We start from the raw sequence: 27992 nt of genomic DNA on the forward strand, positions 1-27992 counted from the left end.
GTGGCCATTTGGTGTCATGCACACAGTTACAAATCAAGCAATACAGTAGGCAGCTTATACTGCAAGAAACAGGTATAAGAAAAGTACTGGTAAGGCAGCACATTGTCGTTGCTGTATTTTTTCTTTGGAGGGGGCGGGGGTACATTTTGGACATTTTATTTAAACTCTAGGATGGCTAAAGTAAAAAAAAATACAGCTATTACAGCATTAACAGTTCAACTCGTTTTTGAGCCCATTCCCAACTGGTATCAGTTGGCCTTCGCACACTTGTAGAAGCTGTCTTTAACTGACCATAAACTGGAATTGGAAACTGAAATAGTAGCATTTCAGTTAATCGATTTGAACCTGGGGTGTCGCTCTGTCATGAAGATGTACTATCTGTCGAGTTCCCTGGCCAAAGCAGTCGCAACCATCTGTAACCTAATGCCACATAGTAGTGACACTGTTGCCAGAAGAAGGTTGAATCGAACGTATGATGGCTCAATGTCTCTAGAATTCGATAAATGCACAAATCAGATTGTGGCCAGATATATGTAAGGTGTGAGTGCCTGTATATGTGAGTGCCTGTCATAGTGCCTTCACATCCAGCCCTCACAATAGATGGGTAGAATATATATAAGCATGCTCTGAGAAACAACGTGGTGGCAAGTGCCATCAAGCTCGTTTTTTTCTGCATTTCTGCTACATCTTGTCTTCACCTTGAAGATCCAAACCATTTAATATTTAAAAACTTACATAGTTTATGTTAGATTCCTTTAAAATGTTATGTTCCTTTTATTGTGTTTTTGCTTCTTTTGCACCACCAACCTTTCTTACTGGTCTCCACTGCGGATTCAATTATATTTTTCTTGCTGTCATTAAAGCCAAAGGTAAGGGCAGACTATGTCCACCCTAACCTCCACAAGGATACTGTGAATATTTCACATCACTGATTAAGCATTAATATATGGTGTTCACCACAGTAGGAAAGAGGAGACCCAGAAGAAACTATACAGTGCAGCTCATGAAAGAGAACATTTAATTTTGCCTACCAAACCATGCTCAATAGTTCCTGTCCAATTTACATACACTGGGCATGAATAATAGCCATCGGAAAATTTTCTTCTACACTGCCGCAGACAACTAAACCGGAAGTACCATTCCGGACGCTGTCAATTTCCACCATATTGTCACACTCAGTAATGGCGGCATTTTGAGCCAATCATAGCAGCTGTAGCAGCCCTCTGGGCCAATCAGAGCTGACAGGATGGCGAATTTGACAGCATGGCGGAATTTGTCAATGTCCAGAATATTACTTCTGGTCAACGCCGTCGATAGCAGCGCCGCCGCACGGTAAAGTGTGCGGAGTGGCCGCAAGCTCTCTGCGCTGCAAATTTTCGGGGCAGAAGGTACGTTTCTAGTAATGTATACGGAGATGCGGACTGAAAAAAAGGAGGTCGCTTCGCACCAGGTGTCCGAGGCCCAGCGAGGCGAGCATGACGAAGAAGCAGATGGGCCAGAAAGGCGAGATACTCCGGCCTCCCTCGGCGGACAGCGCTGCCGGAAACACCTCGACGGCGAAGCGCGCCACCTGGTAGCCGCTGAGCAGGTTGTGCTTGCGCGGGCCCTGCAGTAGCACGCCGGCCAGCAGGTTGACCGGCACCGACTGAGTCATCGGGGGCCACGTTCCGTTCGCCGACTGCAGGAACCGCACCGTTGACTCTTCCTCTGACGAGGCGGGGTGGTATGGGGAGGAGAAAGCATCGTCGTTAGACACACAGTCCGTCGCAGACAGAACGGCGTAGCAGTTTAGAAGCTGCACCGGGAGACAACTGGCGATCGTACACTGAGCCTACGAAATACGCTCGTGAGTGTGGTTTAACGTCCCGATGCTGGAGGCTTAGTAGTGAAGCATAGGGGGCGCCGTTGTGCACAGTCGCGCATTAATTTTGACCACCTCGAGTTCCTTAACGGGCGCTGAAACATCTGTAATAGTCGTACACCTACACGAAAATGCAGCAGCTGAGGCAGTTAGATATACAGCCGGTCGCAGAAATTTTCGGAGCACGAAATGCACGAAAAAAAATTAGATTTCATCTCGACTCCACTCCCTCATCCTTGAATTTAGAAAATCGATGTGGCCGTCGCGCAGCAATGTATACACCGCACGTTTCGATTCAAGGGAGGATGCACTGGCTGCAACACCCTTTTTTTTCGGATTCTGTGCTTTGAAAAATTTTGTATTTGAGGTTACCTAAAGGCATCTGATCGGAAGATGCAATGTTCTAAGAACTATATATACCTCTTAGTTATTTACTGTTTGCACAGAGCATCGCGTAACAAGCATTTGTTTGCTTCAGTGACATGTTACAAGCTATGCCTCTAAGTAAAATTGTATTATAGCCTAAGAATTACTACTCTGCTGCAATTTTGCTTAATTGCGAATCTTTGTGGGTCTAGAGTACTTATTTATACAAGTATACCTAACTATTCGAAACAAGTCACCTAAAGCATCCACACTCCAAAGCTGGCTTTTCTGCCGTTACGGCTTTAGTGTGGCAAAGCCACCTTTCAAGGAAACGGTAGCATCAGCAGGACAGAAGTGCTTAGCGTCGTTGGCGTTGTCATTGAGTTCTAAAGCAACGCTACGCCGCTATCAGGAGGAAAAGTACCATTGCCAGTTTTGATTAAGCTTGTGCGTTCGTCGGCTGCGCTTTGTCTGTTTACTCTTGACTTGAGGGAAAGAAAAGGCGGCTGGGCGACACTAGACGTTTACGGTGCTATTTCTTTTTTACTGTACGTGTGTTCCTTTTACCTTTGAGTTTGAATTACCCTACCTCGATGCGAGCGAAGATCCGGCTCACCTTTGGAGCTTCCCCCCCGCCCTTCTTTTCCTTGTCCCTTCGCTAGAGGCTCTGTATACACCCGCTTGAGTGGATTTATCTTGGCTCGGGCTAGTTGGTGAGTGCGTGCAGCTTAGTGCGTACGCAGTTAGTGCGCGCCTGATTTTGGTATTATATTTTTCCTTAAAAACAGGTTGTCGTGCTACCACGAGAAGAGGGAGGAGACAGTGCGTGACGACAGCATACGAATAGACACGCTTCGAAGGCCGCCCCATTGTGAGATACTAAAGTTAGCAGTGGCGCGGCGTTCGTAATGTGACTAGAGTGATTGCTTTGCAAGTTGTCAATCTGCGATCGGTCAACGTAACTGTAAAATGCGAACGTTTCGAGCCCCCCCCCCCCTCCCTTTCTTTCTCCATTGGCCGGCTTTCCCGTGAAAGTTCGGGGAACACCGACGCCTTAATGATGTGCCGCGTGTACTACAAATACTACTACTACTACTATTACTACTACTGCTGCTGCTACTACAATTACTACTGCTACTACTACTACCACACTACTACCACACTACTACTACTACTACTACTACTACTACTACTACTACTACTACTACTACTACTACTACTACTAATAATAATAATAATAATAATAATAATAATAATAATAAAGAAGGAAGCTCGCGACGCAGAGCAAAGGAAGCGGGTTGCTCACCGAACGACGAGCTGACTAGAATCATGCCGTGAGTGCGCAAGAGATGCGCCACACTGGCGAACAGCATTGCGACCAGCACGAGCACAGTGCACACCAGCACCGTCACGCAGACCATGTTCCTGCGAGAGACGAGAAGTGGGATCACGGTTGCGCCTCGGGCTCCCTGTTTCATGCGCAGAGGGTTTCCGAATTGGTAGGTAGCCTTTATTCCTAAGTACCGAGAAGAAAAAAAAAACTTCGGAGAATATCGCGTTCTATCCGCGTGTGAGCCGCATCTCCAACAACCAGACGTTGGCATCGAATTCGATGGCCTGTTAGTTGTTGCGCAACCTGTGAATGTACAGCTAGCGAGGGCGACTCCGGTTTCTACAGCGCTATATAGAGTGGCGCACTTCTTGTCCTTGGTTTGCATAGGATGCTTATGCCAAATTAATTGGTAATTTACCTATTAATTATACCTGTTAGGAATATCACGGCACGCTAATACGGAAAATAAATACAACGAAAATTATAACTTAAGCTTCATTTTTTGTTACTCTTTGGTAGGAGCGTAGGTTATAGTGCCTTCAACTCGGCAACTCATTAATCACTGTTATAAAGTTAGAAAGAAACATCTCAACTCTAAACAAAAAAAGAAAAAAAATGTATGCGAAACCACTCGCAAGAAAGCTCGGTAGTTTGAGGTTAATTATAACTGCCTTGACGCAATAGCTGTGAGCTTGCTGTGAGCGCGCAATCTTTCTGGGCTGCGCTTTTTCACTGCTATCGAAATTCAAATGATCTTGTGAAACTACTGTATATCTACGTTTTTATTTTTACGACATAATGTGACTAAGCATTAATTTGTTTCGAACAGACGGAAGTACGAGACAAACGAATCCGTCCTCTACATCTTGCACTTGAGCGCCGCAGTGCGAGTGAAAATCAAAGTACGCTCATGCTTGCCTTGTAATGTTGCTCGAAAACTTGTTGCGACTGTTCACGTGCAGCGCAAGGGCTCCGAACAGCCCCCACGTGATGAAGACTTCACGCGCTGCCACCACCCATGACTAGAAGACAAAGAAAAAAAGTGCATCCCACTCAGGTGTCTCTCTTTTTATAACATATCTGCCAATTTTACAAGTCGATGCATAGCAGAAAATGTGTGTGGATCCACACCACGTGGAATCGACGATATGTGAGGCATTGCTAATGAGGTGCTATATATGTATAGGTTTCGAATTGCGTTTATTTTTTTTACTTGATCCTTAGCTGTTATTACGCAAACCTTTCCTGTCGCTTTCGGAGCGTCCTCGTGCAGCTCTAATCCCAAGCTAACGCTAAGCATTCTGGGTTCTTCCGAGTAAGCAAGTATCTCCGTATGCGAACGTTCGTTCAATCCGCGCTCATATGCGCACGCGACCTCCGCGACTGGGATTCGAACCCGGCGACTTATCGCGCTCAACAGCACGCGACTGCAGCCGACGTCACTCTTCGCTTTTTCGTATACGAGAGCGCGACCAGCCGCACTGCCGAAAGAGTAGGAGGCGAGAAGGCCTCGTGACGGCAGGGAACGAAGCGGGAATTACTGAAACAGACGTCGTTGAACATTGCGAATCTGCACAGTTTGACAACGAAGTACGCCGTACATAGTAGAGGGCTACCGGATTAAATTTGACCACCCGGGGTTCTTCAACGCGTGCGCCTCAATCTAAGTACACGAGCGTTCTTGCATTCTGTCCCTCCCGCCCCCCACCACCTCCCTCGGTGGAACGTGGCCGCGCGGCTTCTGTCCAGTTCAATCCGGTACATCGAGGTCGGGAGCGCCACGTCATACATCCGCAGAGCCGCCACGGCGAGTAAACTGGAATTCCGCCCCTGGCACGGCCACCAGCAATACGACCGCGGAGTTGCCACCGTTTCGGCTCAGTGACAACGGTATACGGTGTCAGCGTCAGTGCACTGCAGGACATCCGCAGCCACTACTCTTTCGTTATTCGTTTATTTATTTATGTACCGCTCGCGGGAAGATGAGAGATACACGGGTGCACCGGCTCGTATATCTAGCTGGGTCTCGGTGCGTTGCAACGTGCTGCAGCAATGGCACGAGCACGTGCTGTAAGCAACGGCATTCCACCCGCATTCAGAAACCGCGGCGCCTTTGTGCGCAACCCGGGAAACGTGAACTGTCGAGCTCAGGAGAACCCAAAAAAAAGGAAAGAAAATGTGCCGGGACGCGCCGCGGGTTGCAGAGCGGGCCCATTTGGCGGCGCCGCAATCCGGATCCTGAAGGCCCGTATACAGCGGCGTGCCATGCGCAACAATTGCGCGAGCGATACCGGGCGCGGAAGGGAAACGCGGCTATGCTCGGTGTCAATGCGATTCGCGCGAGAGTTCAAGGCTGTGCTCTCTGTCTCTCCTCTCGCTCACCTATTTACCGTGCCTTTCTTTATAATTGTTTTTTGGCCGGCGCGCCTGCGTGGTTGTCCTCTCGCCGGGAGCGGTTTCGTTAATGGAGCGAGCTCCGAGCGTTTACCGCCGTTGCCCGGACACTTGCGAACGCTGTTATGAGGCCGAAGCTACACGGTTGCCCCGTCTGTATAGGCGCAATCGCGAGAAACCTTTTCGTTTAGACCACGTTGTTGCTCACTTCTTTTCTTCCCTTCTCACTATCGCCCGCCGTTCTGTCGCTTCTCATTGCGGCTCTTCGTCTTCTTCCACTTTTCCTTTTCACGAAAGTGAACGTGAAATGAGGAGCGCTGACCACGAGGTGACGAACAGGCAGTTTCGACTTGATCTGTCTGGTTATACGCTGTCCAGTTTGTGCGTTGTAAGGAGAAGCTGGACGCAATCTTTTGCGTGCGCCATCCGAGCTGCGTCGATTGACTTTTGCTTTTACTGAGAACAGTGTGCGTCAATTAGAATCGAATAAACACGGCATTGCAGTACAGGGATAAGAAAATTGTGTTCCACCTTCTTTTCTTTAAAGGTCTGCTTTTCATGGCTACCACATTTGACAAGATTATATAAGCACCGCTTGCAGTGGTTTGGTTGGCAACATATTCTGAATAATATCTTTAGTAGGTATGCTTGAGAACAGGAGCGATATCTTAAACATATAAATACAAACGAGGCCTTAGTTCCTACGTTTCGGCCGGGGTCTGGCTTTCATAAGGGAACACATGAAACGGTAAGGCGCTTTGCTTAAATACGTACAGGGTATAGGGAGCCTCCATATGCGCTCATCCGCGTAAGCAGTGGCTTGTGCCCCCGTAAGCAAGAAAAAAAATCTCATTATTATCTACCAGGGAGTCCACTAATATTGAAAATGGTGCCTATTGATAACCATTCTGCTGAAAATGCATATCCAAGCGATGAGACGTGTAAGCTTTTGCATAGAATGAAGCTACTTTGCATCAAACTCGGAAGCCTCTTTTTTTTTTTTGCGCGGGCGCGCAGTTTTGTTTACGGACACGAAAAATCCACGGGACCCTAGCCATAAACAGCTTCTCTGTAATCTGTGAAACATCTTTCGATGAACTCGCTTTCGATCAAATGGCGTTCGGCATAAACGGCTTTGACGTTCGATGAAACGGACGAAACCGCTCGATGCTTACGTTGGTGTCGGAGAGGACGCCCTTCCAGTCGGCCCTGAAGAGCTCCGTAATGCCACCGCCCCACTGTTCCGTCATGCGGATGGTGATGAACACCAGCAGGCACAGAGACAGGATGCCCAGGATGGCCAGGATCTGAGCGAGTCACACCGGAAGACAAGAGAAATGAAAAACAATGACCGCGATCGCGAGGCAGCAGTTTGCATTATACGCGAGGTTGCCGTCGCGGTTCACCCAGCAGTGTGTGAGGAGGGCGCGCTATGGGATCTAGTCATCGAAGAAGCAAGTGGCAAATAAGGAATGAGAAAAAAGAGAGTTAAGAAGTTACACGAACTGTATTGCTTCGCAATGAACAGCTACAGGCTTCTGTTCATCGCTGCCACGGCAACACATTTCGCGAATGAATACAAAGCGTGAAACGGTTAGATCATATTCCTAGCGTTTGCATCGATATATGGGGTTCACCAGGTGCCCAGCGCACGTTACTTACTCCCGGTGTAGCATTTCACGCGAGACAGTGCCCTTACATAAGGTGTCCCGGCTAACGTTAGCCCAGCTGTTCAAAGAATTTTAAAAAATACACCGACGATTACAACACTCCCTAATGCGAAATTTGAGCGCAGCTGTATATACGTGTTTTAATATCGCAATATACTGGCTGGTGCGGACAATCTGTCTCGTGCGGTATACGTTGCAAACGCAGAGAAGTGTGATGGCGCATTTTCCACGCTAATTGGGTGATCGCGAGAGGAAGCGCGTGGGTGGCGCGTGTGCGCGATTCACAGCAGTCACCGCAGACAACCACCGCTCATGCAGGGCTTTGTTTCCGCGCAGACGACGCGAGCTACACTGGCGCCATCTCGTAGCCTGGCTCAAGCTACCATAGCGCACTTCCCGGCCAGCTGCTAGTTCCCAAAAGCCCGATCACGCAAGCGCATGGGCTTTCACGTCACAGGTTCGAGTGGTCTGCTTAGTCCCGAGCGCAACCTGGAGTCCCGCAGCAAAGCCTCGCAGCTTCAACTATTGCAATGCCACAGTTTGGTACTGATGGCTCACGTCGCTCGTACGCGTACGCGCCCAAGCACGGCGCCGTACAGGCGATCGTGGTTCACGCACCTTCCCGAAAGACTTGAGGCCCCGGCTGAGGGCGATGAACACAAGCAACCAAACGATGCCCAGGTTGAAGGCCAACTCGAACTTGAGGTCCCCGATGCCGCTCGCTTGTGGCACCGCCCTCCGATCCAGCACCCGACCACTGCGCAAGGTACAGCGGGGGAAACGTGATGTGAAAAAGAATATTTGTGCGTCTTTGGTCCAAATGGACGTAAATATTTCGTTTTGGCAGTACGGACTATGACTAAAGAATACAATATAGTTTTGCGTATTTCTCTCTCTCTCTCTTGCAATCTGTGCGGAGAAAGGAGGAAGTGTTATGGCTTGTGGGCCTTGTTCTGTCCCAAGCGCGCTACCTTATTCGCATATGCCGCGTTGATGATGAACGGGCCAAGCGACATTCTCATCGAAACAATTACTTGCAGGCAAGTTGTTCGTGTCGCGGCCTCATGGCTCGAAATTCTGCAACCACGTGCGGCAAACATGTTCCTCCTCCACCTCTACTCGTTAACCACATGCATGGAGCGCACTTTCGGCGCACGGCGACGGCGCGTTCATTTCACCCAACGATCTATTCACACGATTACCCTCGATGGCTGAAACGCGCATGCTATCGGGTTGCCTCTTTCCTCGCTAGCAGCACGAAACGCGCAACTAGGCCGACCACAAAGAACGATCATCGTGCAGCGTTTACCGACGCCGAGGAACGTCACTCCCAGAGAAGTCGGGGAAAAAAGAAAAATTCCTACCGTCGCTGCTTTCAAATAAACACGAAACCGCAATGTTAACGGGTGCAGTCCAAGTCTTACTCACTGGAAATAGGATGCCGTGGTCCAGCCCAAGAACTCTGGAGATGATGAATTGTTCTTGTAGCACCCTGCAGCAGAAGATGAAGTATACATTCGATGTAACTACTATGACGTAACCTTCTGAACTAAAAAGAAAGCATAGCCAACGTTGCAGAACAGTAGTTTGTGTTTGTTTATAGCAGCAGAGTTCCAAGTATCAACATTCGAAGCGCCACAATTTTTCTGAAAAGATCTAGTGAGCCAAGCTTCCACAACTGGCTCACTAAGTGATCGTTTGATTAAGTCAACTAACACAAAGAAACAAGGATAAAAAATGACAATAATTCCACTCTTTGAAGATGGAATGGCGGTAAAAGATGACGACATTCAAATCTGTCAAACGAAAAGCAAATTGCTTTCGTTGCCATTCTATCTTCACAGAGTGGAATGGTTTCGCGGGCTCGCGATTGTCGTTTTCGTTCAGCATCGTGGGAACGTTGTTCGTCGGTGGTCGTTTCGCGCCGGCGCCGTCTACATTCTCGTTGCTGTTCCCTCCAGCGCTCCTCGTACGCATGTTGTTCTTCGGGTGTACCAACTATACGTATCCGCGCCATCGATAACGCAGCTAGCTGTTTTTTTTAGCGCCGATACCTCACCTGCTTATATACTGCGATAACCATGACGCCGCGCTATTTTTCACGGCGAGCGTTCCAATCTCTTGCGCATTTTTACATCTGCGCCACCGCACTGCACCCGTACGTGATCCCACACAAAGCAAACAATGAAAGCCGTTGTGTATAGGTTTGTTAGAATTCGCCAAGTACGTTCTTTCTTGCCGGACGCCAGAAAAACTACCATCAAAAACTACGGAGGGTTAGACATATACAGCTTTCACTGTGAAAAAAATGAAGCCTGCGCAATATTTGATAAACGCGGAGCCGGAAATGACCTCGGAAATGAGCGGCCCAAGCCAAAAATAATGGTCAGCGCTCCTGTAACACAAGAACTGCTCGTTAGCTAACGACGTGTTAAATGCGAACTATTCGTACGAGCACGAAGTGCTCACGTGACGTCATGGACACTCCAGAAAAGGATGTTGCTACACAATACGATATTTATAAGGCGCGAATTTCGAATATGTTGACTGGTACAACATTCCGTCGACCGCAATGACGTGTTCGCGGCCCAGACATTCCGGAACAGAATGTTCCCACATAACCTGATCTGGATGAACCGCGTAGTCTCAAAGCGCTGACCGGCACAACATTCTAGCACGCGGCCTCGGTGACATCACCGCGTACCCGCGGGGAGTCACCTGGCCCTCCGCGAGAGAGTGTCTGTCGTCTATCTATGCCTTACCTCCCGAAGCGAACCGTGCCTGGCAGATGGACCACCGGTAGGCGTCCCTCGCTTTGATGAACGAGTCGCGGAAGTAGAAGAAAATCCACGACACAGGCACGGCCAGGTACACGCCGCAGACCATGTAGACCATCATCAGGGCCAGGCCCACGCCTACGAGGAAGACAAGGACGTTGAGGAGACACTCGAAGATGCCACTTAGAGACGGTCAGCCGAAACGTCGGAAAGTCCGTCGCATCGATTAACGTGACGCAGCTATAGGTTACGCGAACTCTTTCTGTGGACACAATGTTTCGACACACGAGGCGGCGATATGCTTCCCATTATGCATATTGTTAGACATCGCTTTATTTCTTTTCGTTGTTGAATCATAATCAATGTATGTCACAAATATTCCCTTCGGACGTGAAACCCGTTGCGTGGGCACCACGTTTCAGTGGTATAGTCATACAGTATTGCCGCCAGCTTTCCAGGAAACTGACTCCATTTTGCGCGAGTCCGTTTGAGGGCGGACGTGAAATGTATTCCAAGTACCACGAGGCGACGTCCCAATCACGCGCAGATGTTACATCTTCATCCATTGAACTAAAGCGGATTTGCTGGAGCAGAAAAAAAGTTCAGCTTGTTCGTGTACACGTAGAGGCTGCTTCGCTCGAACCGTTGTAGAGGGGTCAAGAATGCTCTTTCCAGGTTCGTATAACATAGCGAGCACTACCGGCACACTGAGCGCGTGACCTCCCTCCTCCTTCGTCTTTCTCTCGAGATTTCTGCGTGCCAGCACAAAACGACGTGCGACAACACCCGACTGCCCCGTCTCTCTTCCCCGCCAAGTGCGTTGTGAGGAAGGGCAGCGTACGTACCCTTGAAAGCGGGCGATATGTACCACATCTCGAGGATGCCGCTGCCCAAGTACTGGCCCAGAGACATCTGCAGGTACAGGAAGGGCACGCCGAACACCGCCGAGAGCACAAAGAACTGCAGCATGAAGCACGCTGAGGGAGACAACGGAAAGAAGAAAACATGGTCAGCGGTTCCTCCGGCTCCAAAATCATATTTTGAACAGCAACAGGCACAGGCAGAGGACACGTCCGTGTCTTCTCAATGACAGCTAAGCATTGCGTACAACGCCGTCGTCTCCTCGCTCGCTACAGTACTGCCTGGTGTGGCTGCCGAATTTCGTGCACAGACGCCGCCACTCTCTGACTCCTTGCGGAGCGCGAACTCCCGAAGAAAATATCAAGGGTCCGAGCTGCAGAATAGCGCATGTGGTGGTTAGTGCATACAGCTCGCAGCTGCGCAGGGACATGAATTCGAATCCCTGTGGCTGAGGTAGGCTTTTGCTTCGCTTTATGGCGAAGATTGCGCTGAACGTGGGTAGGCAGCCTAACGACGATACGGTCATTGGTGTCACAAAACACATTGCGAAACTCGGCCCACCTCAAGCTGCTATTGGTCCCTCAGCGAAATATGACCCAAGTCGCGGCGAGCGTTATTCGCGCTTTCAGTTCACGACGGCGTCGTATACAATGGTGCAGCGCACTGCGTACCTTTATAAATATGCACCAGCAGAGAGAACCTGGTGACGCTGAAGAGTCCGAAGATGCTGAAGAACGAGGCGAACACGGAGAACAGGTCGTGCGACCAGAGGCCGTGCGCGGCGCGTCGGCTCTCGTCGTCCGCGGAGGCCGGGGCCCGCAAGGCATCGTGGCCGCCGCCGGTCGTCGACGTCTCCTCCCGCGGCCTGGCCGTCTCTTGCACGCTGCGCAGCACGTGTGCGGGAGAACACGAGTCAGAACGTGCGGTCAGTCAGGTGTGTAACAAGGGCAGGTTAGGTTAGGTTATTATAAGCTGGCCAGTCAAACTGGAACACTGAGCAGCCTTAAAAGAGGAAGGACATGCAGTATTGTGAGGTGTGGAGTTAGGTTAAGTTAGATTGGCCCTTCATGCTCAGGAAATGAGTAGCGCTGACAGGACAAGGGAAAACGTGCGCTTAGTCAAGAAATTGCCAAGCACAGCAGAGTAACCAAGGAAGTGAAATTAACCGAGGGCAATAAGGCTGTAGGCCGACCTGCCAAGACATATATAGGTAAACCTAGCCTAAATAAGTCCTGGTTATTTCCCGTGTGATTGCGCGTCGGGTTACTCTACTTGTCCTAATAACGCTGCTCAGCTTTCCATTATAACAGTAACTGGGTAGTAGATCACGTTAAGTTAGGCTGGCTTATCATACAATAAATTTGAGTAGCGCTAAAAATGCGTACAGTTAGTAACAGGGACATATGTGTCGAGGTCGTTAATGTAGAGGACATGGTAAACAGTACAGTTTCAGTCAACGACTGCTCCAGGAGACATAATTCCACTGACCTGCCGTTCAAGAATCTCGGACGATGGAAAGAGACGTCGTCGAAAAAAGCTTCGCGTCGGCTCCGGAAGCTATAGTGTCGCGTATTACTCGATCCCGCAGAAAGATCGCGCAGAGGAGTTCGCTATGGAGAGGCGTGCGTGTTTGCATGTCTAAAGCGGAACACAGACAGGTGTTATAACAGTTCTCTCTCTCTCCCTCTCTATCTCTCTCTCTCTCTTTCGCGCGAGACGCACAAGGGTGTGTTGTGTGATTGTCGCAGCGTAGAAATAGGCATAGTGTCTGTCGACGCCGAAGGATACAGAGGCACACACCGTGATAGAGAAGGATGCCGCAGATAACGTCTAGGCGTCAATGTTGTTCAGTTTTCCGCAACAACAATCACCGTTATCGCTGACAAAGCCAGGTGGCGATTGCGGTCCTAAGTGTACACGCCGAGGGTTTACGATGCAAATAGCTAGGGATGATAATGGAAGTGGTCGTCTTGCGTACGTCCAGAAGGCCATGTGGCACGATATTGTCTTCATTTGTGACGCGCAGTGACTGCCCAGATATTAACGGTATCAAGGATGTGGGGCTGTTGGACCTCGCACGCTGCCAGCACGATGGTTATGAGACTATTTAAACCTCGCGGCTCTCTTTCAGCAAACTACAAGATGCAAAACATACTCTCTAAATGCTTCAATATTCGTCCAAATAGTTTGAACTGCAATAAAGCGTTACGCCTATGGGACACCTGACGTTAACAATGCATAACGGTAATTTCCCATGCGCATACTTCGTGCTAAAACTGTCGAACAGAGCAGCTGAGTTGTCTTATTGTTTTGCCCTCTATTTATATCGCGCTGTTTGTTTTCTACGATGTTAACCTAACAATTCGCCCAACTTTCCATTTAGATTGAGACTGTGTGGCGTTTCAATTGTACCCTCTCGGCGAACTTTCCTCTCTTCTATTTCTCTCTATTTGACGTTCGCCTAGATCTTAGCTCCTGCAGGAGCGCCTCTCCTTTCGACTCTGTTATGCGAGCAGGAGCACCTCGAGTGGGAGTCGCACCGCAGACCTCGTTCGCGCAAGCGCAGCTGGACTGGAGGGCTTCTATGCATCGCAAACATCACTTACATCGCGTACATTGACAGGGACCAAAAGAACGACGAAGACAGCGCTTGTCTTCGACGTTCTTTTGGTCCCTGTCTATGTACGCGCTGTAGGTGATGTTTGCAATGGAACACCAACTAGCCCGTACCCAAACCCTGCCTTGTGTGCATCGTCAGCCTAAGAAAGCCTTCCCCGGACAGCGGTGTCTCGCGCCAGCGCACCTGGTCGAGTCGCTGCTGGTGCGGTCGGTGAACGAGCTCTCGGTGGCCAGGGAGCCGTTCTCGAGCGAGGCCTGTCTCGCCGCCGCATTCGGAGCCGGCGGCGGAGTCGACGGCAGCTGCAGAGGCCGTTCGCCGGGTTCGGACGAGAGCCTCGTGCCGGAGATGTGGAACACGTCGGGCCGCAGGGGCTGCAGAGGGTGGCGCCCTCCCGCATCGGCCGCGGGCGGCGAGCCCACCGCCGTCGCGGGGCTGCTTCCCGACGACGCCGACGCCTCATCGGGGTTGCCCATGGACTCCGCTCCGCTAACAGTGAGACGACGACAGCCCGGTGGTGCCCGCCTGCGTTGTTGCGCTCATTGGCTCACCTGCATGACAAGAGGCAAAGGGTGTAAATACTAAATTATCATAGGGGAACGAGGGTCAAACACTCCTCGCCCCATAACATGCTTAATCAACAAGAGGCAGTTTGCTGGCGGAAGCTGCAAACAGGAACCTTCCCAAATCTACACATACTAAGCAAAATGTTCCCAAACCAATACAGGTACATATGTCCATGGTGTGGCGCAATACCCACCCTTTATCATATCACGTGGGAATGCACCAAAAACAAAACATTCCACAATTCAGAAAATCTGAGTGCGGAGCAGTGGGAGAGCATGCTCTCCAGCGGCAACCCATGCCTCCAACGGGGGCTGGCACACCATGCCCAACGAGCAGCCACGCTCAGTGGTGCCCTGGAATAGGGGCGCCAATCCTGCAAGACGGGAGTCGCCGTCGACACGAAGAAGATGGAAGTACTCAGTCTGACCGCTGAATGACTCTGTAAATTAGAGCAATCAAGTGTACCATATATCCTATCCTAGGAGGATAGGGTACACCGTACGCTCTGCCCTCCTATCCTAGGAGGGCACAGCGATGAAAAGAGCACTATGAGTGCTTGTTATTTTCCTCCGATATGTTTAACGCGAAAATACTATATGTGCCCCATTGCGTGAAAATCCGGGGTTGTTGTGGGCGGCGTGACCGAAAGGTGGTACCAAAAGTGGCCGACGGAGCGACGAGTAAAAACACCTTAAAAAAAATGCACTGACTGACGTCAAATTTGTCGGGCAGGTTTCTGTAAACGAAGTCAATTAATGGAGTTGAAAAAGAAAATTTGCTAGATTTCTATCTGGGTAGGAATCGAGTACAGGCCTCCGGGATTCGAGACGAGCACGCTTCCCCGACGCCACGGTGATTCCACGATTATGGTTGACTAAAGTTGTGCCAACCAACTCACCTACGGGGCAGAAACCTGGAGGCTTACGAAAAGGGTTCTACTCAAATTGAGGACGACGCAACGAGCTATGGAAAGGAGAATGATAGGTGTAACGTTAAGGTATAAGAAAAGAGCAGATTGGGTCAGGGAACAAACGCGAGTTAATGACATCTTAGCTGAAATCAAGAAAAAGAAATGGGCGTGGGCAGGACATGTAATGAGGAGGGAGGATAACCGACGGTCATTAAGGGTTACGGACTGGATCCCAAGGGAAGGGAAGCGTAGCAGGGGGCGGCAGAAAGTTAGGTGGGCGGATGAGATTAAGAAGTTTGCAGGGACAGCATGGCCACAATTAGTACATGACCGGGGTTGTTGGAGAAGTATGGGAGAGGCCTTTGCCCTGCAGTGGGCGTAACCAGGCTGATGATGATGATGATTATGATGATGATGATGATGATGATGATGATGATGAAAGTTGTGCCTAGTGCGTGCGTCAGTGCACGCGTCACGCCACCGCCTTCCACGTGTCACATGCTCTTCGGATTTCATCGGTGCTGTGTCTACTGCGATGCCCGCTCGACGCCAAATCATGAGTGTGTACAATGAGGTGTGCCTGGTGCGTGTGTCACTGCACACGTCACGCCTCTGCCTCCCATTGCTCTTCGAATTTTATCGGTGCTGTGTCTAATGGGATGCACTCCGAAGCGTCTACCTCAACAGCACTTGTGAAACGTGGTCGCCCACAGGAGCACGAAGCAGAAGACGAAGCAAGGTGAACAAAAAGAAATGCCGTGAAAGTTTACAACGTGCACGACGACATACGGGTGACTATCTAAGCGAAAGCGTTTCTCGAAAGCGACTACAATGCGTTCGCATTCCCACATGTAAGCACTCTTCAGTGTTTCTGCCGAACTTTAACTTTTTATTTGTATGTTAGAGAGAGAGAGGGGGGGATGCAGTGAAATTAACCAGGCTGAGTCCGGTTGGCGACCCTGCACTGTGGGAAAGGGAGTGAAAGATGAGGAGTTGGCAGCGTGCAAGCACACACGTGCACTAGCACTCATCGTTCGGTCAGTCAAAGGTGGTCGTAAAAGCCTGTGGAACTCGGGAAGCGCAGCAGAAAACATTGAAGGCCATACTACAGGGGCTCACGCAGGAAGGGCATAGGTACACAAACATAAAAGGTAGTCAAGGATGCGCAGTAATAGTGAATAATAGCTCTCTGCCTCCTGCCCCCCTGCGTGACACCGGACAACGGACGGTGAAGGCTCGGCTTAGAACAGCTCGGCTGTTAAAAATTGTCAATGGGATTTTAGTGCTGTTCGCGTTATGCACAATAATTCGTTATATGTGGGTTTGATATATCCGGGTTCATATTAGGTACACACAGGAGAGAATAGACGCGTGCAAGTAAAAAAAAAAAAGTCATTGCCCTTCCAATCTGTGAAGAAGGATGACCAGCGAAGCTGTGTATGTGGGCCCTTTAATGGCGAACTGCATCTCCGCCGCAGGTCGGTCCGGCATTGCACTATCTTCGGGATCGGCCCACGTATGGGGAGTGTTTAACGCCTGCATCACTTCCACCGCTGGTCGGCCCGGCATTGTACTATCTTCGGGATCGGCCCAAGTATGGGAGTGTTTAACGCCTGCGTCACCTCCACCGCGGGCCGTTCCAGCATTGTACTATCTTATGGATTTTTTTCTTACACGCGGACACGATAGCCCTTAGCAGCTTTGCTGTTAAAAAAAAAAAGAAAGCCAAATATAGGTATGTCATGTTTCCAAACATTTTTTTTAATATTAACATTGTGTTTCCGAAAAGAAAAATGGAAAAAGAAGCAACGGAATAAGGAAAGGAAGAAAAATACAAGCAAGCAAGTTCCCGAATGCGTGAAGGATTTATGATCGAGCTGTTGGGAATAATACGTAGACATTATATCGACGTCCTCTCCGTCATCTGCATACATGTATTTCTGACATCCCGAGCAATATATTTGGCAGCAAAAAAAGAACTGCGGCAGAATATGGCTCACCGCGGCGAGTATGGATCAGCCTTTCCTGTTATATCCGAGAACCGCGTGCCATATATATATATATATATATATATATATATATATATATATATATATATATATATATATATATATATATATATATATATATATATATATATATATATATATATAAACGATTTTTTTTTTCAAGTGTTTGATGAGTGTTCGCGCCACATGTGCAGTCGACAGGTATGCATAATGAACACAAGAGCTTCGCCTGCAAGGTGGTGAAAACGTGTATCGACATTTGGAGAAGGTCGTACGAATGTGTGGCTATTTCTTATGGAATACTGAAAGGAAGCATTAGGTTATAATAAATAGGTACGTTACCCACTACAAGTGCCAAACGTTACGGGTGCGCGAACAGCAATTTTTGAGACTGGATCGAATACGAGTCGAATAGTGCCAGAAACTAATCGGATCGAATATTGAATGCCTTTTCGAATAATGCGACAGCTTTTTTTTTTTTCACCAATAATACAAACAACGTACACGTCCTGTAGTATTCGCCACACTACACATTATGCAACATGTTCCATTAAAAGCAGGTATGACATATTGTCCAACTCAGTTCGGTGACCGAATCCCATAGGACGACATTTGATTCGCTGTTCGAAAATTTTGGATAATCGCACTCCCCTATACTAAACATGGAGAAGAAAAAATAAAAGTTCTAGGTTTGACAAGTACTGCTAACATTTTGCTTTCTGTTTGAAGTTTTTCAATGATGACTCCTGCGAACACGATGATGTATATAATGTATGTGAATGCAGGAACTAATGCACGTAGTTTGACAGAGGACCCTACACCTACACTGTTTTGCATAGATATACGTCATACATCAGTGATCTAGATCTCTAAGTTATTCATTTAACTTGCGAATTTAGTTATTAAGAGAGTTAAACAAATTAAAGAGGCGAAAGCCGCAAATCTAGTGCATAACAGTATCTCGAACCAATTACCAGCTTTCAAGTGACTTTTTTTCTGACCCCACACAAACACCAGAAACGCAAGCGATGTAAACTCTAATCTGCCAGTTAGTCGTTGTGCATATGGTTAGAGCTTAGTTAATTTCTTTTGAGCAAAAGCGTATGAATTCCAGCGCCACTGAAAATTAAGACGGCGGACAACTTTTTTATCGTCGATAAAGAAAATGTTCAACTTCTTTAAGCTGTCGTCTAAAGCATGTTCATACATTCGGCTGCAGCTTGTACTCTTGAACCTAGAATGGCTGAACTAGCGCGGTCCTTTCGCAAATATTAACACAATTGTGGTCTTGCCCCATCAGTGGGAACAACTGTGGGTTCTTTTCTTTTTGAGTGTCTATTAATCCCTTAGAAATACTGTTCTGCACTTTCTCTCGCTTCCTTTTTTATCGCAGTTATAACACTGACTTTGCTCGATTGCTCTTCTGCCAGTTCTCATCGCTGCACTGTTGTACTTTTGTCTAGCCTTTATTGTTGCTAAGTGATATGTCTGTGTCAGTTTTCTTCTTTCTCTTTTTTCTAAAGTTACAATGTTCACTTTGTAATTCCTTTTGCAGTCTTAACGTATGTGTACTTGGGGATTACTACAGCTGTACGATTACCACTTTTAAACTATACGTATCCAATTGTTCTTTACTAGCCTCGGACTATTAGCCTAGTTAGGTTTCTTGTGAATAGAAAGAAAGAAAGAAAGAAAGAAAGAAAGAAAGAAAGAAAGAAAGAAAGAAAGAGAGAAAGAAAGAAAGAAAGAAAGAAAGAAAGAAAGTTCTCATTTTAACGAATACGATCCTTGTCGGAAAACATGAAAAAATTCCCGTTAGAATGTTTGCAAAAGGACTCGCTGTCCTACCGTAAAACACACACACAAAATAAGTTGTGCGCTACACAACGCAGATGATTTCTGGCCAAGAACTTTTCCGCGACTATTTAACTACTGAGTTATTTTTAAGATATAATGACGCCATTGGTTTTCCTAAAATTCTGTCATCTGCTGCCTTAAATGTACACAGCGTTGCCTTTTGATTTGCTGCGTCGCTATCCAAGGTGTTATTTCGCGCCGTCGGGCTCCTCTATAAGTCATTAAGCTAAAGCTATCCACATTCCACGCTACATATCGTTCCGCGAAGCAGTGGCTCTCAAGCTTCAAACATTCGCGTATACCTGGAATTAGTGGCAGTGCGTTAGGGTAGTCCCTCGAGTGCGTTTTCAATACGCATATCATGCAAAAAAGAGAGAGAGAGAGAGAGTCTCTCTCTGGAGAAGGTCTTAGCCCAGCAGCAGGCGTGCTTTGCAATACTCCAGGTGAGATATGAAAGAAAGGGAGCGAGTTTGAGAGAGGAACCTCTACATGGTCTTGCATAGATATACATTATACATCAGCGATGTACATCTCTAAATTATTCCCTTAAATTGCAAATTTAGTTATCAATATATATATATATATATATATATGTATATATATATATAAGCGCTTTAACGGAGCGCTGTAAAGATCCAGGACATTTCCATGTGCGGAAAACGTCATCTTGGCTGCTGTAACAGCTGAAACACGTTATATTTTTGGCTGCCAGGAGTATGTTGAAGCGCGAACCAAGTGAAGCGCGTTTCCGACGTATTCTCCATGCGACAGTCGTCTGACGTCACGTCGCCGGAAAGTTACCACACCGTCTTGTTGTGACGTCACACTGGCAGCAGTACAATTACTAATTTTAAACTACACGTCTACAGTGGGTGTTTACGTCTTGGACTATACTAGATAGCACTTACTCGGGACTCTCTAAGTGTTTATATATGTAAAGGAAGGCTACGTCGCATTGCAAGTTCAACATTAAGCAAGTTTCGAAAACCTTTCCTGCGCCAAAGTGACCCAAATACAAGACAATACATCGAAATCTGTGACGTCACATTGACGTATATCGGCACTGACATTTGGGCTACAAATTTAAAAAAGAAAACTGAAGTTTCACCGTCATGTTATCCGGTAATGATAAACCTGTTCTCTCCAAATGAACGAAAGCTCAGGGTGCCGCAAGACTACCAGCACAAATTATCGCAGTGGTGGCCTTCGGCGTACATTTAAAGCACATCCAACGTTGCAGAAACCTAGTTCAACGTCAATCTTTCCACTTCATCTCGATCAAATTCGGCGAATGAAATTTTACATCTCCTCACAATGGGCTCTTTAAGCTTCTCACCCCTACTTTCTTTCTTTTTTTTTTTGAACAGGCGGTGATCAACAAAAAATGTACGGTAACTGGAGTTGTCTCCGCGGGTCCCTTGAAGGCTACATAGGGAATTACGGAAATTCTAGGGCCGCAGTTTGAGAAAGACATCCCCGACGTACTTCCTTCAACGTGATTTCCACGTGAAATGCCTACGCGGTCATTTCAAGAAGTGAAATTACAAGCGCACAGAGAAATTTAATTACGCGCGAATGACTGCACTCGCGTCATCCAAATTCCAAAGCTCGCGGAAGCCGAAGAAACGGGCGAATTTCCGGGTAAGGAAGGAGTGCTATATAGAAGGCTACGCTCGGGTTGTTTCCCGAGAGGAGACAGAGATTGAGATATTGGTTGAAAAAACAAAAAGAGTGGAAAAAAACCTGCTGACCGCTCCACATGACTGGCCAACCGAGCTGAAGACTATAAAAGATGGATCATAGACAGCGCGTTCTATAGATCAGTTTCGTTGTATCTGCACTGAAACGCCGACCTTCACGCTTACATTTAATTTCATTCTAAAGTTAAGCCGTGTGGAAACAGAAGCGAATAAATAAATCAAAGAAAACAAAAAAGAATGAGAGAACTGTCCAGCACGCGCCAGACACTTGAACATCTGTCAAAAGTGGTAAAAAATATAGACGACAAATATCACAAAAGGGAGAGAATGCAGGGTGGTCGAGCTCTTAACGACGAGGCGCAATCAACGGAAACCTTCCCAAATAAGCGCGCGCTTAGTTACAACCGCTACACAGTAACAACAGGGGTGGGGCTCCGGCACTTGAATGATTCGAAACTCACGGTACGTGGAAAAACTTTCGTATCCGCGGCCGAGTTTCCCGACGAGCGTGTTGGTTAATCCGTGTGACGACGCTGCGATGGCAAATTCGGTCGGTCGACGGTATAGGCTTCAAAAAGACGACAATTCGGCCCGGTCGGACGGCTTCTGTCCCGCGCACGTATGCAACAAAACCGTATCGTTTCGGAACCGGGAGAGAGAGAGCGGGCGTATAACGGCAGCGCTGTACGTCTGTTCGAAAAAAACCCCGGCGCGTTCGTCTGGCGAGTGACCCTGTTTAAAGTGCAAGGACGCCAATGCCGCTGCTGACGTCTGGTTCGCCAAGAGGCCACTGACAGCCAGAGCGCGCGCGCATTCCAGGAAACAACAATGGTTTTATGCACTCCTTCCGTTGACAGAGCAACGAAGCTAGCGCGCAGCGAGGTCGCTTTTTTTTTAAGCCTCGCGCACCGCCCACCAGTGCGCGCACGAACGGGGCCGATGAACGTCATCGTTTGCGTAACGGCCGCAGCAGCAGCCGTGGTTGTGACAGCTGTGACCGCGCCCGAGCCTCGGCGTGAACGTCGCGAACCTTCGGCGTTAAGAAGGAAGGAAAACTTTTCCACTCGCCGTAGACAAAAGCCTCGGCCACCGTATAGACTTTGCCGCGGTTTTTTTCCACAAACAAACCAGCGCCTTAATTCGCGTCGCGCATCTGTCATATTGTGTTGATCTCTGTAGGTGTTCTTTCGACAAGCGACAAACACAACGGAGCTTCGCTTTCTTCTTATAATTATTGTTTTTTTTTTGTTGCTTGCATCGCAAACGCGCTTTCAGCTGACGTTTGACTGTACGTAAACTGCGCTTTTGAAGCGATTAAATATTGAAGGTCGGGAGAGAAAGAAAATAAATAAATAAGCACTTTTTTTTTATGCGTCCAGAATGTCACGACAGGAACGCAGAGACCGTGCATGGAGCCTCTTCTACAAGGTCGATGGCTGTTGCTGCGGACTTCAGCGATTTGATAGCTGCTGGCAACTCCAATTGGGACACGTCCTGATCAAGAGACTTGTTTATTTCGCGTAATAGTGGACATGCGTCGTTCGTAAAACGCCACGCACAGAAACAGAAGAAGAGAGAAAGAAAAACGGGCGAAGGGGAATCACGTACAAATATTGGGCAAGCGGGACGTCTAACCTTTCAAACTGTTGCACTACGCTCAACGTAACTTATTTCGGGTACAGAATTTTGAGAGAGAGCGATCACAGCGCAGGTAAGCTTGCGCCTACACACTGCAGCCAGGTATACGCTGCGCTGAGGGGGAAGAAAAGCAGATGAGAGAGAAGGAGGGGATAAGCAACGATCAAGCAAGCAACAGAGTGGAGAGGCGAAACAAAGCAGCTGAATGAATGAATTCTGGGGTTTTACGTGCCGAAATAACGATTCGACCATGAGGTGCACCGTACTGGGGGACTCCGTATTAATTTTGCCCACCGCAGGAAATCTTGAACGGGCCCCCAATGCACGGGACACGAGCGTTTTTTTTCTTTTTATTCAAATGCAAAGCTTTCTTTCCAAGAAGCATTTGTTGCTTCATGCTATACTCTTAGTTGAGTGAAAACTTTTCCTTTCGGGAACACACCGTAACATCAATCTTTGATAGCCGAGCGTTCTGTTATAGCAATTATGAAATGTCCACAGCTCATCAGGTGCATCCCGGTGTGAGCTGAAAGTCAGCGATTGCTTATGGCCCAAAACTTCGGCGAAAAGCATGTGCAAGGGCGTAAAACTATGCGTGCGTGAGAGCGCCATTTCCTTTATATTCCTGTATTCTTCCTGTTATACCGATATATGCTTCCAGTATAGACAGCCCGCGACGGGGGATGAGTTAAGGAACCGGCCAAATTAGCTGCCCAGATTTACAACACCGACGAAGTTCATTGATACCTTCAAGGACTTCGTACTCTAGACGCATACCTTTGCATACACTGAAAAAAAAAGAAATAATAAAAGGGTTGAAAAGAAAGCTTAGGCAGCAGCAGACGGGAGGCACGTGAATGAATCTCGAGTTGTCCTGAAATGATATGCGTCGGAAATGTGAATGAACGAAGAACGCGTACAGTATGTTACCCGTGTCGAACGGAAGACAATGCCCCCCTTGACTATACCACATTCGTTACCGCAGTCAGCCTGCACGCTATTGAATGTCTAATGTTTTCAGCTAACAGTCGTCTGAACAGACGCCTTTGCATACACTGAAAAAAAAGAAATAATAAAAGGGTTGAAAAGAAAGCTTAGGCAGCAGCAGACGGGAGGCACGTGAATGAATCTCGAGTTGTCCTGAAATTATATGCGTCGGAAATGTGAATGAACGAAGAACGCGTACAGTATGTTACTCGTGTCGAACGGAAGACAATGCCCCCCTTGACTATACGACATTCGTTACCGCAGTCAGCCTGCACGCTATTGAATGTCTAATGTTTTCAGCTAACAGTCGGCTGAACAGACGCCTTTGCATACACTGAAAAAAAAGAAATATTAAAAGGGTTGAAAAGAAAGCTTAGGCAGCAGCAGACAGGAGGCACGTGAATGAATCTCGAGTTGTCCTGAAATTATGTGCGTCGGAAATGTGAATGAACGAAGAACGCGTACAGTACGTTACTCGTGTCGAACGGAAGACAATGCCCCCCTTGACTATATACCACATTCGTTACCGCAGTCAGCCTGCACGCTATTGAATGTCTAATGTTTTCAGCTAACAGTCGGCTGAACAGACGCCTTTGCATACACTGAAAAAAAAGAAATAATAAAAGGGTTGAAAAGAAAGCTTAGGCAGCAGCAGACAGGAGGCACGTGAATGAATCTCGAGTTGTCCTGAAATTATATGCGTCGGAAATGTGAATGAACGAAGAACGCGTACAGTACGTTACTCGTGTCGAACGGAAGACAATGCCCCCCTTGACTATACCACATTCGTTACCGCAGTCAGCCTGCACGCTATTGAATGTCTAATGTTTTCAGCTAACAGTCGGCTGAACAGACGCCTTTGCATACACTGAAAAAAAAAAGAAATAATAAAAGGGTTGAAAAGAAAGCTTAGGCAGCAGCAGACAGGAGGCACGTGAGTGAATCTCGAGTTGTCCTGAAATTATATGCGTCGGAAATGTGAATGAACGAAGAACGCGTACAGTATGTTACTCGTGTCGAACGGAAGACAATGCCCCCCTTGACTATACGACATTCGTTACCGCAGTCAGCCTGCACGCTATTGAATGTCTAATGTTTTCAGCTAACAGTCGGCTGAACAGACGCCTTTGCATACACTGAAAAAAAAGAAATATTAAAAGGGTTGAAAAGAAAGCTTAGGCAGCAGCAGACAGGAGGCACGTGAATGAATCTCGAGTTGTCCTGAAATTATGTGCGTCGGAAATGTGAATGAACGAAGAACGCGTACAGTACGTTACTCGTGTCGAACGGAAGACAATGCCCCCCTTGACTATATACCACATTCGTTACCGCAGTCAGCCTGCACGCTATTGAATGTCTAATGTTTTCAGCTAACAGTCGGCTGAACAGACGCCTTTGCATACACTGAAAAAAAAGAAATAATAAAAGGGTTGAAAAGAAAGCTTAGGCAGCAGCAGACAGGAGGCACGTGAATGAATCTCGAGTTGTCCTGAAATTATATGCGTCGGAAATGTGAATGAACGAAGAACGCGTACAGTACGTTACTCGTGTCGAACGGAAGACAATGCCCCCCTTGACTATACCACATTCGTTACCGCAGTCAGCCTGCACGCTATTGAATGTCTAATGTTTTCAGCTAACAGTCGGCTGAACAGACGCCTTTGCATACACTGAAAAAAAAAGAAATAATAAAAGGGTTGAAAAGAAAGCTTAGGCAGCAGCAGACGGGCGGCACGTGAATGAATCTCGAGTTGTCCTGAAATTATATGCGTCGGAAATGTGAATGAACGAAGAACGCGTACAGTCCGTTACTCGTGTCGAACGGAAGACAATGCCCCCCTTGACTATACCACGTTCCTTGCCGCAGTCAGCCTGCACGCTATTGAATGTCTAATGTTTTCAGCTAACAGTCGGCTGAACAGACGCCTTTGCATACACTGAAAAAAAAAAGAAATAATAAAAGGGTTGAAAAGAAAGCTTAGGCAGCAGCAGACGGGAGGCACGTGAATGAATCTCGAGTTGTCCTGAAATTATATGCGTCGGAAATGTGAATGAACGAAGAACGCGTACAGTCCGTTACTCGTGTCGAACGGAAGACAATGCCCCCCTTGACTACCACATTCGTTACCGCAGTCAGCCTGCACGCTATTGATTTTCTCATGTTTTCAGCTGACAGTCGGCTCGGCGGCTTGCCTCAAGAATAGCTCGTAATTATACTGACGCGCCTCGAAGGGAGCGTATTCGGCTTCCGATTAACATCGCATGCATCGGTCTGCATGCTCGGTGGCAAACGACCTCGTTGCGCATGCGCTCTTTCATCACAACACGTGGCCTGAATACACTCCACTATATAGAAGGTTCGCGTGTGTTTGAATTCCGATTCCCGGAGCTTAAGCAACGCTTTGAGGAACATATGACGTATAATGAGCGTCATACCGCCCGCTAAGGCGCGTGTTAGTGTTAGTACGCATGCACACGTGCTAACACTCGGCGCAAGTCGTGAAGTAAACACCTCCCCTCCCCTTTTCCACATGGCTCGCACAGAACAGACTCATGTTCACCCCGTCATTCACCGGTTGGGGGCGGTTAGCACACTTGTGCACAGACGAGGGCAGAGTTGCACACCGCACGCGCGAGTTGGCACGTGTTAAACCAAGTTGCCGGGGGAACCCCCGGCTGCATACCGGATCCCGTCGGTCGGCAACTAGGACAGGGAAGCATGCGCTAGGCGACGACGGTGGCGCCCGCCAAAAGGCTGCCAGGTGCCGTGGGTTCCGCCTGGATGACCCTCCGCCCTGACCTGCAAAGGCCGGGCGGGCGCGCACGAAACAATACCTCCCATCTAACGGAACAATAAGCTGCGATCCCAGCCTCCAAACTCCCGCTCAACCGGTGGCGACCCGTAGGCTAGCACCGTTCGACCCTCTACTCTCTCTCTCTCTCTCTCTCTCTCTCTCTTACGCGTGCGCGCGCGAGAGAAGCGTACCACCGCTAGGTGAGTGTTGAGAGCACCACAGAGTCATTCTTGAACAATGCACCGCACGCTGTAGCGTTGAGTCGTTGCGCAGAGTGGGTTCTAACAATTTAGTGGCGATATGGTATTCGTTTGGGCACACTCCATGGCTAATAATCAGGAGTTCGGATATTTTAGTTTTAGAGTATAGGAAGTAGGGGAAAAGAATGTGGGAACCGAAGTGCTAGAACCCCCGCCTCTCCCTTCCTTCGTTTCCTCCGCTGCTGCCCCAGTGCCTGCCTATCCATAAAGTCGCCGCGTGTATCTTCACGTCAAGACCGTCTATGCAGTGTCTTGCGGACGGAGCCAGTGAACTTTGACAGGAGCCAATCGGACCCCTCGAACTGCAACTCGCTATATGACCGAGATGCGGAGGTCGCGGAATTCACCGATTAACAAACCGTCTGCCTTGGATTCATCTGCAATATTAGTAAGCACAACAAATACAGGTAGACTTACCGATTGAACCTGCACTGCCCTCCGTGCCTTACTAAACGATGCATGCTTTCTCAGCAAATTCAAGTATGGCTTAGGTATCAAGTCCTAGACAACAAGCAAAGGGTTAGATCAACGTACCGTTATGCCTTTGGGCATGCGAAGCGGTCCCTATAGGTGGCTTGAATCTTGCTGGCAACGCTGCGAGAAGAGGCTATCCGTCATCGCTCATCACAGCGCACGACGTCTCGGCTCACCAAGTTCTACAACGGAGCCATTAAACCGCAAGCGGCCTTACTCCGTGGACAAGTCGGCGTGGAGTTGACACAAGAGAGGCGCGGCACCACACGCGCGAGACAAGGCGCGCAGGTGTCGGGCGAACGTGGCAGGCGAGCCAACTGTACAGCGAGCGGGGTTTCGCCCGGTCACGCATATGTATGGGCGAGAGGGAGCGCTATATGGTCTTTCCTGGCGCGCGCACGTCATTCGCCAATGACTCAAGGCCGGTTCCTGTCTCGTTTGTTGGCACGGTCGCAAGGCTAGCTTTACGCGTTCGGCAGTCAAGGTCAGGTGCGCGCCGACATCGCTCGATTAATCGCCAGCTCCGGGCGTCTCGGTCTCCGACAGCAATTTTTTTTTTTTCCGCCGCTGCACGTGCTCTCGGTGGTCGCGGTCGACCCTGCTCTTGCGCCACCGCCACCACGAAAGCTCTCCTCCAGGCGCTTCGATCGAGCAGGAAAGAAAAGGACGCGTTTAGCACACACTCACCCCGGTCACGCACGGTCCGGTATACGATGCGGAAGCTCTCTCCGACGGTATTTCACCAATCGATTTAAGTAGCCCGCCACGCGACTATAGACACGTGTGCCCTTACAGGCCGCGATTGCGTGCGTACCTAGCTTGCGCAGAAGATTCCCGCAAATGACACCAGTACAATAAGGTACGAATAACCTATATATACATACCGCAGTTCGGCATATCTAGAAGCCCAGATGAC

The 27992-nt window shown here is 48.4% G+C and overlaps 1 protein-coding gene across 4 annotated transcripts in view; it reads right to left on the reverse strand.

Moving 5' to 3' along the window:
- The window catches only part of bdg (sodium-dependent transporter bedraggled), a 196377-nt gene that overhangs the window by 10686 nt on the left and 157699 nt on the right, over positions 1-27992 (reverse strand). For 2 of the 4 annotated variants that reach the window (XM_065437072.1, XM_065437074.2), the window contains 10 exons: positions 14066-14430; positions 11934-12145; positions 11247-11378; positions 10387-10539; positions 9053-9116; positions 8243-8381; positions 7130-7261; positions 4479-4582; positions 3534-3652; positions 1448-1707 (listed from right to left, as the gene is read on the reverse strand). In XM_065437072.1, coding sequence (XP_065293144.1) covers positions 1448-1707; positions 3534-3652; positions 4479-4582; positions 7130-7261; positions 8243-8381; positions 9053-9116; positions 10387-10539; positions 11247-11378; positions 11934-12145; positions 14066-14355 — 1605 coding nt within the window. In that variant the 5' untranslated portion in view covers positions 14356-14430. Of the gene's footprint in view, positions 1-1447; positions 1708-3533; positions 3653-4478; positions 4583-7129; positions 7262-8242; positions 8382-9052; positions 9117-10386; positions 10540-11246; positions 11379-11933; positions 12146-14065; positions 14431-21383; positions 21791-27136; positions 27197-27293; positions 27376-27992 lie in introns of those variants that run through there. The other 2 variants (XM_065437073.2, XM_065437071.2) reach the window with 2 other exon arrangements.

The sequence above is a fragment of the Dermacentor albipictus genome, chromosome 5 (genome assembly GCF_038994185.2).
Source record: "Dermacentor albipictus isolate Rhodes 1998 colony chromosome 5, USDA_Dalb.pri_finalv2, whole genome shotgun sequence".
Lineage (NCBI taxonomy): Eukaryota > Metazoa > Arthropoda > Arachnida > Ixodida > Ixodidae > Dermacentor > Dermacentor albipictus.